The sequence below is a fragment of the Dermacentor albipictus genome, chromosome 2 (genome assembly GCF_038994185.2).
Source record: "Dermacentor albipictus isolate Rhodes 1998 colony chromosome 2, USDA_Dalb.pri_finalv2, whole genome shotgun sequence".
NCBI classification, from domain to species: Eukaryota; Metazoa; Arthropoda; class Arachnida; order Ixodida; family Ixodidae; genus Dermacentor; species Dermacentor albipictus.
This window is the reverse complement of record NC_091822.1, coordinates 107,928,998-107,942,695: the sequence shown is the minus strand read 5'-3', so window position 1 is coordinate 107,942,695 and position 13,698 is coordinate 107,928,998. Positions and strand designations below refer to the sequence as shown.

At 44.8% G+C, this 13,698-nt stretch overlaps 2 protein-coding genes across 2 annotated transcripts in view; one reads left to right on the top strand and one right to left on the bottom strand.

The window, feature by feature from the left end:
• The window catches only part of LOC139056032 (uncharacterized), a 41,623-nt gene extending 32,695 nt beyond the window's left edge, over positions 1-8,928 (top strand). The window contains exon 2 of the transcript XR_011512102.1: positions 8,791-8,928. The gene's annotated coding sequence lies outside the window, so the exon portion shown is untranslated. The remainder of the gene's footprint in view (positions 1-8,790) is intronic.
• Cals (calsyntenin 1) overlaps positions 281-13,698 on the bottom strand; it is a 291,844-nt gene continuing 278,426 nt past the window's right edge. Inside the window, exons 14-17 of the mRNA XM_065447819.2 lie at positions 10,453-10,598; positions 8,785-9,037; positions 7,135-7,334; positions 281-7,015 (exon numbers count right to left, since the gene is read on the bottom strand). Coding sequence (XP_065303891.1) covers positions 6,797-7,015; positions 7,135-7,334; positions 8,785-9,037; positions 10,453-10,598 — 818 coding nt within the window. The 3' untranslated portion in view covers positions 281-6,796. The remainder of the gene's footprint in view (positions 7,016-7,134; positions 7,335-8,784; positions 9,038-10,452; positions 10,599-13,698) is intronic.

Genomic DNA, 13,698 nt, shown 5'->3' with positions numbered 1-13,698 from the left:
GCAGTGTGCGATGGCGCTGCGTGACGCCACTGTGGAAGCAAGCGCAAACAAAGTTTCACTACGTTTGACATGAGATTGTAAATTCCCTGCTGCATGTGGCGCGTAAGATTTGGCTCACATATTCACAGCAGCCTTTGTGACAGACTGGCTCATTTGCTTACCATGTTCAAAAAGTGTTTTAGGGCCCCTTTAAGCATGAAATGCTGCTTTACCACTTTTCAGATTACCATTAGTTTCAGTAGACTGGCAGTACCAGAAGGCAACACACCAAGACAGCGAGTGGGACAACCATGTGGTATTTATTGCAATCAAAGTGATCAGCTGGTACAGAATATTTGTCAGTTCAAGAGGATTTTTCCTACACGAGGCTACAATTTGCATTATTATATTATATGTATATTTATACATACATATCACGAATGACACGCTGTACAGGACAGAAGACACACTCATTCTCGGAGAAAAAAGAAATTAAACGGCACATTCTTCTGTTTTTTTTTTTCCCCCTTTGAAATCAGGGGCTGGTGTGTCCATCCCGTACGCTAAAAAATAAAGGGAGCCTAAAGCCCCATGGTTCACATCTTAGCATACTCAAATGGTTTTCCCTGCCAAACAAACGAAAAACAGCCCTTTTCACCTTTGCATGGAATGTCTCAGTTTTGACTCTCGAGCATACAATTAGCACAAACACAAGGGAAGAAAAAGGGGGGGACAGAAATGTATAGACTACACAATAGGCAACGCCGTCTCTTTCTTTCCTATAGTTACATGTACCAACTGCCGAAATACAACAAAAGAATACGAAGATTATAAAAAAAAATATTTTGTGGCACAATTTTACTGAAAAACGAGAGCTCTCCGTAACAAGCTGCTGGCCCCAGTGTTGACTTTCGGTGGCATTACTGGCGCGAGCATGTCACACAGTACCAGACCACCTGCCGTTTCTTCGGAATGCTTGTGTCTACAGAGCTCTGCAATGCCAGCTGTTGCAGCCCTAGAGAAATGATAATGCAGAAGGCACCCCCTGGTTAACGAAGCGCAAAAGCGATGACTGTGTTTTTCATTGCTTTTGAGCTGCGGCTCGTCACGGACCGCGCAACGCGTGCCTGCAGTCAAGGCAGTACGCGCACTTCTGATGCAAAACGCTTCAACTCTGCTGGGGCCAGCAGCAAGTGAATCCGTCTGGATGATACGTACAATAGCAAACACTGTGGAATAGAAGAGCTCGGGCAACAAGCGAGAAGGAAAAGCGGATAGGCGGCGGGAGTGGGAATGGTGCATTTATACAAGCGGCGACTCAATTAGGCTCCAGATACTGGCAACCATCGACACTTAGATGCCATCACTATGCGCAAAACAGTCAACTCAAGGTGGTGACGACGACCACAGACATCAAACAGCCAAGCAAGAGCGCCTTGAAGACCAACAAAAGAAACCCATGTCGCTCCGTCCAGGCAGCTCCTCTTCACGCTCGAGGGACATTCAGCGGAAAGCCGGCTGGTAGTAGTAGCAGATATGTTACTTTCTCCTTTAGTGCTATGCAATGACGGGGGAGAAACAAAAATGTGGCCCACACTCGCAAGCCAAGGCCAAGTGTAGTGGGTGTAAGTAAGTGCACTCGTACGACGACACTGTTTGGCAACAACAAAATCATTGCATGGAGACCATTGTACATTAAAGAAAAAAAAAATGTAAGCAAGCTTAAGGATACCATATTTTTCAACATGACAGTAATGGAAAAAGACACTCTGACGTTGCAAGGGCAGTGGGTGAAATCAATAGAATGTTAGTATACAGAATGTGTACTCTGGTGAACTCCTTGACGAGCTAATTAGTAGAATAAGAAGAAGTAAAAAAAAATGAGGAAAGGAGCCACAATGGCTGACTTTCATGTGGCTGTAGTTTTCTTCTTCTCAGCTCTGTTAAATGACAAGTATATTTGAACTCAGCAGTCATCTGCACTATGGCACGGTAAAGGTCTCGCTCTCTCAAGCTGCCGACATGAAACGGCCCACGTTCTAGACCACAAGCAACAAAGAACAACTCAACGACCAACTCAGACAAAACAAGAAACGCGTGCCCTGTCGTCTTCTGCTTCCACACACACTCTCAAACAACCCTTGAAGGCTTGAGAAAGCGAAACACATAAAAAACAACAAGATGCGAACGACAAAAAACAGCAGTGGTATGTGCAAAACCCTAAAGATGTCCTACACGCACTGGATGATGACAACAAGTGCAGCTCAAGTATAACAGCTGAAGTATGATGCTGGACAACATGGCAGAAAAGTGTCATAAAGATGCCAATAAAAGCACAGTCCCAGCTGACAAAAAAAAAAAAAACCTTAAGATTGGAAGAAAAAAAAAGAAAGATACAAAGATATGGGAAACATGTTTGTTCACGTTACTCAAGCGATATCAGCACTTGGGAAAAGGGTGATGACAAGACAAAAGATTTTTTGCACACAGATGTTGCTTTCAAAAAGGCTACAACCACAACAAATCGCACCAACTAAACCAGCGTAGGTGCAATTAAAGCACAGTACCTGTCATTAAACCCACGTTCAAGTACAGTGCACAGCTTTGCACTGCAGGTTCCCGTATGCTAATTCTGCGAAAACCCAACTTCCCACGTGATCTGAAAACTTACAAAAGCTGAGTGAACAGAATAAAAGCTTCTGTAATCACCCAGACAGCAGCCATCACATGTGACTGGCTACACCAGCAAACTGATGGTAATTTACAAAACATTGAAAGTAAATTTGTTCTTGAGCATCAAAAAATGCCCCAATTAAGTTGAAGATAAAAGAGAAGACAGAAGCTGCCAAAAAATAATAATAGTGGCAAAGAAGACATGCCACTGGCATGAGGATGGTAAAATCACAAACAAATGCCTGTTCGAAAGAAAAAGCAGACATCTTTATGTTCCGGTGTAGAGGAAGTCAGTTTTCAAATTGGCAAGAAAATTCAGAAAAAGGATAAAATCTTTGTTCTCATAACATCCTCCCATTCTGTGAAAAATTGAGTCTACTGACGCCTACGCAGGCAAATGAGGGAATAACTAACACGTGCCTCATTTGAATTTATCATGCACAGAAAGCTGCAAATGCCAACAGCAGTTTGACGCGAGAACTGAAGTATGCACGTCTCTACCAAGTCCTTTCCTCTTCTCAACCTGTACAGAACCAAGCAGGCGGGATGAGCGCGACACAGTGAAAAGAAAAGAGTCGGCGGGCAGTTAATAGGTTCGCGAAAGTGCTGTGCCCAGACGGCCTTGTGCAAGGAAAGAAAGAAACAGAGAGAGAGAGAGAGAGGCAGGCTGTAGAGTAATCCAGCTAATCCAAGAAACTCTTCTAAAACATCATTACAAAAATAATAAAAACAAGAGCTCACACGTCAGCCATGCAGCAAGACTGTTTGAACAAATGCAACTATATGCTTTTCAGAAGGGATCAGTTGCGAAAGCACATGATTCGATACGCTCACCCACACTGAAAAGCTCCGAGCGTATTCCCATTTTGTGCTGCTCAGCTATCTCTTCCAGCTAGGTCCGAGTGACGCACTCACCCACTACTGAGTAGTAAGGCTATTCACTGAAACAACGTTCTTGACCCTTCTTTCCATTTCGGCATAACTAACCACAACCAAAGTTCCATGGTCTATCCCTGACAGACCAGCATGGAATAAAGAAAAGGGGGGGGTGAAGAAAAGGGAAGGAGAAGAAAGAAAAGGTTGTAGCAGGCATGAGTAAAATGCAACAAACAATCGAGGCTTCCTTCAATGGTATCAAAGAAGCTGATGACGTCGCTATACCAGTAACACAATACTGCTGTTGTTAATTTGCCATGCATTTCACCAGTATTCACGGTAGAAAAATTTAGCTTGAATATATGTGTAAGTGCATGCACATTTGCAGAGAGAAGACACATTACAATGGTAGAAACTTGAAGTACAAATGCTCTGTTTACAGTTTTATCTCTCGACTCTCACACCTTCTTGTCTCTTTATGAATCATTAGACTTGACAAAGAATCTAATAGAAAACGAAACCATAGAAGTCGAAGCCAAGCTGTAATAGCGCATAGCACTGACAGCATCAAACTTGGCTGTCTGTAGCTCCTATCTCACGCTTGGAACGTTTCCAACATTTCCAAAGAAAAAAAAAAAAGAAAACTGCGGAGCTTTATCGGGTGCCTGTGTGCAACTACAAATAGCGCCTGGTGTCAAACAATGTGCATGACTTGTTAGGTTCTGCGTGTTGGTTTGCAGTCCTTCAAATGTCGTGACAAATTAACCCTGCACCTGAAAGAAACTGCCATTTCTAAAGATTGAGAATAAAAAAGGGGGGGGGGGGAAGGAAAGGAAAGGTTCACTCGGCCAGAAAGCAAGCTCTTTGGCTCGCTGCTAGTAGCGCGCGAATAAATATAAATCTGGGAAGCAAAAGGTATAAAAAAGGGAGGCAGGAAGGACCACCGTACACTTGTGATCAGTCCTGACTTCACAAGGAACAAATACCGGGAGACGAAGGCAAAAACGAGTTGAAGGGAGAAACAAAAGAAAGAAACACCGACATGTTGAAAGTTGATGTGCGCCCAGTGAAAAATATGCTGGCAGTCAGCAAGGCTGCGGAGTAATGCTTTGAAATGTTTGTGTCAGTCAGGACAACTTCTCTTTCTGATGCAGACTGCACCACATTTGTATGTGCCAGTATACAAAAGATGTTTTTTTTTGTTTTTTCCTTCAAGCAGGCTGATTAAATGAGGAACGAATAAAAAAAAAAAAGTCCCAACTGCATAATGGCCAGATTGCAAGCTTAAAGATTAAAAGCTATGCAGACTGCACACCCTTTCAGCTGAAACATCTGACACTACAGATCCAAGATGCTTAAGATGACTTGGTGGCAGCAAATTGAGTAACCTGTTCTTAGTTTTTCAAAAGTTCCAGGCTTGCCTGAGTGCAAGGCCTGTGCTATTGTGTACCTACAAATTGAAGCGAGCCGGCATCTTCTAAGGCTTTGGCGATCGGCAGGTTGACCCAGTTATCCCGTATCAACCACCAATGTCACTGACAGCTAATGGGCAAACAAAAGTCTTGGTTTGTCCTTTTTGACAATTCCTACAAAACATTTTTCACGCAGACATGCTTTCAGAAATGGAGCAGCCCCAGAGAAAGATTTCTCGCGAGGAAAGGGAAAGGTAGCAATGTCGGTAAAACAATGTAAGAAAAATAAGAGGGGAACCAAAACACCAAGTGGCCCAGTGTGAGAATGCATGTATATTACGCATTAAGGGTCTGTACACGTGCGAGCAGGCACAGAGTTCTCCATCTTCAGACACTAAACGTGGCTTTGCTGCATAAAAGGGCCATGAAAAGTTTTCATTGAGAGGTACAGGAGGCACAGGCAGCAGTAGCTGAACAACCAAGTACAGACATGCTGTTATGCAGACAAAGAGAAAACGCATGGATGCGCAATTAAAGAAGTCAATGAGACAAAACAGAACGGTGCACAGCGAGCTGACAGAATATCTGCCAGAATGAGAAGAGCAGTTTCCTGCACGCCCAATTAAATGATAAAGCCAATTAATGAGCTTGTTTCTTTCTTAATACGTACCATTCTCTCTGCCGCCAGCAGATATTCTTCCCCAAAACCAACTCGCATCCCACACAGGGGTTCCCGATTGTTCTGTAAAGCCGAACCGGTATATGCTGGAGAACTCTGTGGCTCTACGTCCGAGCTATCTATTGGCTCCCCCTTTGCTGCAACCAAAGCATCGTGCGCTGCTTCAAGCTCTGTTCGGTTAATTTTCTGTTTCACCGGAATTGCAAATGCGTGCAGCGCAGTAGGTGTCATATGCAGAAGCTATATGAATTGCACATGATGCCAAAGCTTCGAGTGTAGTTTTCAAAAAGAAGCCAAGAGAGAGCGAGAAAGTGTACATGCCTGTCACTTTTCTGTGTCAAGAGGAGAAGCTGACAAAATCGTGGTGCAGTGATTAGAATCCTACCTAGTGGGCTATTCAACCCGAGGGTGTACTTCCGCAAGACACTTCTGAGCTCACAGCCACAGAAGGCTTTTGTTGCACAGTTTTCCCCACACAGGCAAGACAGGAGAGAGAGTAGAACACAGCTGTTCGCAGTGCCACTGCGTGTACGCATCACTCGCATGGCACTCGCTACCAGCGTTCCAAAGGAAGCAGCACTGAGCTGGACAGCCAGCTGCACTGAGAAATGGTGCGATCCTCTTTTGTTTTCTTTTTTTCCGGCTGAAGAGTAGAAAGACACACTTCTTGCCTTTCCCGGTCAGCACACTAGGTTGCATTCTGAATCACTACAACAATGCAGCTTTAGGGGCTAGCTCGGGATCCGGAACGCCTTCAATATGAAAAAAGCACTGTGATGGCAGCACGGACAGAAAGGGGCCACACTTCTCTTCTGCATCCTTGCTGACTGCACTGCTGTTGCAGTGCGACTGTGAACCGAAACGGGGCGCTGAGTTGCCCACACTAGTCAGGACACGACACAGGCTCTGAACAGTGCTACAAACAGGACGACGCACAGAGGAGAAAGGCCTACGTGCGCTTGCTCTCTCCTACATTCTGAGGGCCCCCGTTTGAAGCACTGCTCGGCCTTTGCAACCGTGCAATGACGTTACGGATCACCGAGGCTTCGAGGGAGGCCGACAACGAGAAGAAACGAACGAAAGAGAAACAGAAGGAACTGTTGCCTTCTTCACCACTGTGGTGGGCATGCAAGACACGTGCTGCCGAAGGCGGCACGCCATCTCTTTCTTTCTCGCTCTAAAAGGTCAAGGTCGAGTCGTCCCACTCGAGGTCCCCTTTGGCCTTGGCCTTCTCGGGTGGAGCCCCCTCTTCCTCCTCGCTTTCCTCGTGGTAGCTGCTGCCGTCGTCCGAGCTGTCGGAGTCGTCATCCTCGGCCGCAGCTCGGCGACCGTTGTTGCTCCCGCTGCCAGTGCTAGCACCCACGCCGCGACGGCCTTCCCGATCCTCGGTTATTTGCTGAAAGATGAACCGCACTCGTGAGACAGGGAGGGGACGAAGGGTGTGCTTTCAGCAAGACAGAAGAACAGTCCCACCAAAGTCCCAGCATACTTTATGCCAGTGAGTGAAGCACTTACGTCCATGGGGTTCACGGTGATCGTGAGGGAGGAGTCATCCCAGGCCATTTCCTGGTCCTGATCGTCCCCCGAGCGAAGGCGCGAACTGCCCTGCCGGTGCTGCTGGTGCTGGTGCGCCGCACGGATGCGGATCACGCCGAGCACAATCATGAACACCAGGAAGCCAACACACACCACTATGATGATGGTCACTGCATGGCCTGGGTGAAAAAAAAAATGAAAAAAAGGATTAATACCAGCTTCTGCAAAGACATAATGAGAAAACGGTGCACCAATGCAGTCGACGTCCGTTAATATGACCCTGACAAGTATGACCGATAATATACAGTATGACAATATGACCGATAAAATTGATTTAATTAAGCAAGAGACAGAAAAAAAAATGTCGAAACACATGTTAGCACAATTTTCCCAGTTCAAGCCCTCAAACTGAGCGTGATGCACTTTTTTATGTTGTCAAAGTTGAAAACTATAGCTCCTAAGCAAAGCAGAAAGCTAATGTGCACCCGATTTGTTAACGTGAAAAATTTAGCACACCTCCGATTCTGGCAATCACAGAAAGATGAAACCTGCGAACCTAAACTTGACAGAAGGCAAATTTACTTACACCTAACGTCTACAGTCATATCACTCTCAGACAGCCCTTTATCGGTGTCTAAGGGACCACAACATGCTAATCCTCCCTACAGTTCACTCCACGTTTGATATTCTGCATTTATCAAACAACTGTGCAACAAACGTAAACGAGAAGGAGGCACCCGCCTAGACTAACCACTTCACCAGTTTGTTCCTCGATGCATGCAATCCTCCGAAACGCCAAAAACATGTGACGTGACGTGACTTGTTGCGGCTAGCTTAGCATGTAGGATAACTTTGCTTTAGAAAGACCTTTTGTAACGAAAGACTGGAAGTGGCAGGTCATATGCAAGAGCTTGTTGTGTCACCGTCTTGCGAAAACAATGCTGATGAAATTGGCTAGGCTGGTTCTCGTGGTAGGCTGTTGCAAACGCTGTGAACGTAGCTTTAGTTTTGCATCCGACCAAACCATACAGGCAATATTCAGACCAGTTTTCTTACAAAAATGGCACGCAATAGATTTGGGTAAATACTGTAATCGTTCACTGTGAGCTACCATTTCTGCGTGAAAATCTCTCTAAGGTAGGCTGAAAATAGGGGTTTTCAGCAGAATGTGTTCGTTTGATGCATCCACTTTCTCTTAGTGCCGCCAAGATAACAGCCACTTAGTGCCACCTACCACAGCCACTGAAGTCTTGACTGGAGCCACCGTTGGAGCCAAGTGCATTTGTGCTGACCAGTCAAGTTCAAATTGTCCAGTGAAGACCAACTTTAGGGTGTAAATAATGAAAGTATTGGTCCATAGAAATGTACGGGCACTAGCTGAGACCTTTGGGCAGGATCGAATCAGCTGGTGTCAAATTAACAGAAGCCTACTGTACCACAAATGAACTATAAAAGTAGTCCGACATAGTGAGGCTTCGATGTTAAAAAATATGCAAGAAACCACCTGTTCCTTTGCTACTTGCCAGCATATATCCAGCATAATTGCTCATGTATCCAATAATTTTTGATATAAAGGTCTGGCTGTAATGACGTCTTGCTGCAGCGAGAGAACAAACGCTCATTGCTCACTTGCAGAGCTCTTGGCCAGTGCCTCGGACGCGCCGCCATCGAGCAGTTCCACATATTTCCCTGCGTGGGTCTTGGCCGGCTTGGCCTCGACGCTGTGTGAGGCCACCTGCGCGTGGGCGGCCATGGCAGGTGCAGCTGGAGCCACGGGCCGCGAGGACGACGGTGAGGCCGGAGTGGTGCGCATCGCTCCAGTGGCCGGTGCAGCCGTCTCGTGCTGGCTAGGTGACTCGGGCCGTGGGTGAATCACTGTCAGCTGAAGGCACAAAAGGAAAGGCTCATTACCGGACCAAGTGGTGGCTGATGCTAAGCCTCTGTGAACAGAATTTGTTTGAGGCCAGCGTGACATGCGCGATTGAACATGAAGGTGAAGACAAGCCAAGGCTAACTATGATGTGTCAATTCTTTTGTTTCTATTTTCGTCACTTTGTGTGATGTCTGTGTATTTTCAACTTGCATTCATTCATTCATGCTTAGTTTTGGGGCCTACGTGTATATTTGGCAATCGAACATGTTGTGGCGTGAAATCTCACAGTCTAGTTATCACTTATAAGACGTGTAAGAAATGTTCTACTCTGCACTTTTCGATTCTCATTTTGTTTGTCCGCAACACATACTTATTTAATGCCAATAAACTCCACGATGACACATATAGTCGATTCAGAAGGTTGGTTTAGAAGTGTGACATTCAAAATTAAGTGCTATTTAAATGTGAAAGGTGTGAAAAATTGTACTAAAAAAATTTCATTCGAACAGTCTGCTTTTTCAAAGGCGTACCTTTTTTGATTTGCGTGCATGGTTAGAAGCATGCTTGCCAATTAGAATTACAACTAAAAACACTTAAATCAGAGTGGCAGTCTTTATTATGTTAATTTTGGAAATTATGACCACCCTGAAGACATCTGATGGAAAAAAAAGCACTTGTTTCAGCAAACAGTCACAATTTTGTTACATAGTTGATTTGAGATTTCTAAGCGTACTGCTCAACAAGAACATTGGATAAGCCTCTAATTGCATTCAAATATTGTGTAATAAAATCCAGGTGTGCAAAGGTATGGCAGTGGCATTTTGTGTTAAGGCACTGAGTACTTAATTACAATAAATTTACCCATACAGAACATCCATTCATAAAAAGAAACCAGGGACCACGTCACATAAGGCATGAAAATACCTTTGTTATATCCGACATTCTTATATAAGCATACGTTTGTTACATGCTGATATCAGTGAGACATGTACTTTGTTACTTTACATTGTTATATTAAATAATTACACATTCTTGTGACATTACTTAGTTTCACGGCATGCACAACATAGGTACAGCCAATAATTTGCTATAGCCATGTTGTGCATGCAGTGAAACTTATGTTCAGGGGGCAAACATGTGCTTACTAAAGAACGATCATGGAACCATCATTATCATCATCATCATCATCATCATCACCACCACCATAATCACCAATAATTATCACCATCACCATAGAGTCACATTTGTGGAGAGTTAACAGCACTGTTGCTGATTGTTTCATTGGTGCCACATTGCAGTATTTGCATAGCAGTACTTGTTCAAGCAAAGCATTCAGGCTAAGGATGCCAAATTAAAATTTAGGTTTATTACATTGCATTATCGAACAGCTTGGCATTGGGTGACCAGGAACAAAGTCGGCTTACCGTTTGGATGTATTCATTGCTGACAAAGCGGCCATTCAACTCTGAGCAGACCAGCTTGAAAGCACGATTCAGGTAGTAGGCAGGTTTCTTGTTGAAGTACAGGATTTGCCGCAGCACATTTTCATAGTGCTGCACCTTGTCAGCTCCTGAAGAACCAAACAAGAAGTGCACACATCAATGCGATGTGCGCCTAGCACCCACATCTCAAGTACTACATTTACACATGCATAAGTAAAAATTTTAAGTGTTTCATAAGGGACTAATAAAAAGTGGGTATAAATCCTTTCGATTTCAAGTAGGGTGTGCAAGTACTTGAATATTCCATTATGAATCGAACAGCGTTCGTTTGAATAATCTGATTCGCGAATTGAATATCTAACATGAGCTTTCTCAAATGTTTTGTTTTTAGAATATTGGTACTTTCGGTGAATGACCCGACCGTGGTCGGTGCGATGACGTGCACAGAGTTCCAACAGCGCACGACCTTTATCGGTACTACAACGCTCAACCAGGTTGACTGGACCAATTGAAACCATTAACACTACGCGAACAGAGGATACTACAACAGCAGCGCGTGTGGAAAGCATGGAGCAAGAATGAAGATTGGTCTGATTAGCCACTGGAAGGCACACTGATCACATTGAATACGCAAGTAGATACGCACGTAGATCCACACAGTTGGGAGCTCTCAACCCACATGGGAATGCACAGATGAACTTAGCATGCATGCTCGCGGTAGTTGCTTGCTGGTCGACCGCAGACCTGAACGCTGCTTCAACAGCCGTCAATCTAACCTGCGTGCATGATCTAATGACCGATCGCTGATGAGCCACCCATAGGGACATATTAGTGACAAGTGGGAGGCCCATGTCGCGTGAAATTGCCGTGGACCTCCCTACTTGACGACTCTTCACTGTCGGCGCTGACTGTGGTTGATGCGAGCGGCGCCGACGACCACACAGAGCAGTTCCGAGTGACGTGGTCCACATTCCCCACTTTTGTCTGTCGCGCAGATTGGTCTTAACAAGCTGACGATAAACTACAAACCACCTGCCATAAAGATGGAAATACCCTCCTGTTTTCCGGGAGAAAACTGGAAAGCAAAACTTTCTAAACAACAGATTGCCATTAAGCACAGTGCGGACCACTATTAAATTGAGAACGCAATTGGTATTTAGGGCAAATTCGCTTTTTTTTCAGCTTTAGAGGGAAAAAAATCACTTGACTCTATTCAACAGGCATTCTATTGACAAAGAATATTTTCCAGAACTTCATATATAAACCGAGTTATCTGTGCTGGCATACTGATTTGTCGTTGCCTTTAATAAGAGTAGTGCCTACTATACATCTCTTGTTTCTTGTTTCTCTTGTTCTCTTGTTTCTTGGTAGATTCTTGTTAAGTAATGTCATTAGCCTCCTGAGCACTTGCAGCACTGCGTTTTTTGCATGGAATTTGGAAGCATAATAGTTTGTGTTAACTTTTCTAATACTCGATACTCGGCTTTCTTTTCTTGATTCAATACTTGATTCGAAATCTACTATTCAGTATTTGCACACCCCTAGATTCAAACGATGGATGCTGGGATTTCGGAAATGCTCTGCTTATGTAAATTTTGCGGTTGGTGCCTGAAGTGGCATATATACTGGAATATATACAGTGCCGGGAGTACCTGTGTTGCCATTCTCTTCATGCATTAGCTGTAGAAAAAACGAAAAGCACAGTTTAGAATGCATCCATGCCATCAACCCAAGGTGGCACAACTCAAGGGCTTAAAATCATTGAAACAAAAGCCTGAATGTAAATTTGTGAAGCGTTGCATCACACCATTCTGTGCTCTCACGCTTCCAGTGGCAGGTTTCATGCCCCCAATACTGTCGCAACTAATTTCTTTCGTACCGTCGAGCCTTGACGCACCAAGATTATAAGACCCCCAAACTGGCTGCATGGTATAGCGGCAGAGCAAGAGTTCCATCCGCATTTGGCTTAGTCATTTCTGTGCGCCCTGACTTTACTATCTTGATAAGCCCAAGCACCGATTTGTTTAAAAGGGCCCTGAATTAGCCTTCAGGCTTGGTGAAAAAGCACATTCTCCAGATAGCGTGCACTGTTGTGAACAACTCAGCCACATTTTACACTTGTGTGTAGCACATGGAACGTACAAATGGAGTGCAATGTCACCTTTTTCTCAAACACTTTCTTTTCAAACAGCAGCTTTCTTGTGACCCATTTTTGAAGCTGCTGGTGGCTTGTACAGGTCGTCATATGCAAGATTCCCACAGACGGGCGCTATTGGCGGATAGCTGACATCAATCAAGATAGGTATTTGGACGAGCGCTCTTCTTCTTACTGTTACTGTGTATATTAATTGACTCACTTTACTAAACAGGCTGAAGTAAGCAAAAATCTTCACTTTGAATTTCGATAAGAATTATGCACATCTGGAAAAATCTGGCCCTCTTGTGCTCACGCTTGGTCGTGCCCAGCCACACAGGAATGAAACTTTGGCCACCCGGCTTATTGGTGCCATAGCCGTAGGGTCCCGCGTACTCAACTAGCCCCGAACTACGTTAAACTTAAGCCAAGACCATATGTACGCTATACCTGCCACGCGTTGTGAGGAATGGTGGTTAGCATCTGCAAGAGATGCGTGGCAGTGGGCTCTTACTTTGTATTCAGAATTCGTATTGTGCTTTCCACTTGGTTCGGTCATATTGTTGTGAAACCGGCTAAAACAGCAACGTGGTCAAAGCGAACAGCTAGCACGTTATGATGCGAATTAAATATGTTGTGTTCAAGCAGCATGCGATTCGAGTACAACATGGTGCACTGACTACACCGTTGGGACAACATTGGGCAACCTCCGTGACTTTTGGAGACAGTTTCACTTTCGTAAGATTTTGCCAACCCGTCGAAGTATACGGCTGACAGAGCTTGGCATGGCACCAGAAACACTGTCGACTGCATACACGAAGGCGTTTGGCCTGTGAAAGTGAAACTATCTGATCCACTGCTCTCTCGTGACCCAGTCTTGCCGTGACCCTGCTATGTGAGCACGTCAGCTTGACTTGGGTGGCTCGTGCCAGTTTCACAGAATCTCGGAGGTCATGCCTATCTGTGTCAGCCAGTGCTCTGCGCTGCAGTGAGAAACAGAAGTGGAAGCACTGGTTTCTTTAGCATGCCGCAGGCAAGCATCATCATCGGTAAGTGGCGTGACACATCTAGGCGTGGCCTCTGAGATTGCAATC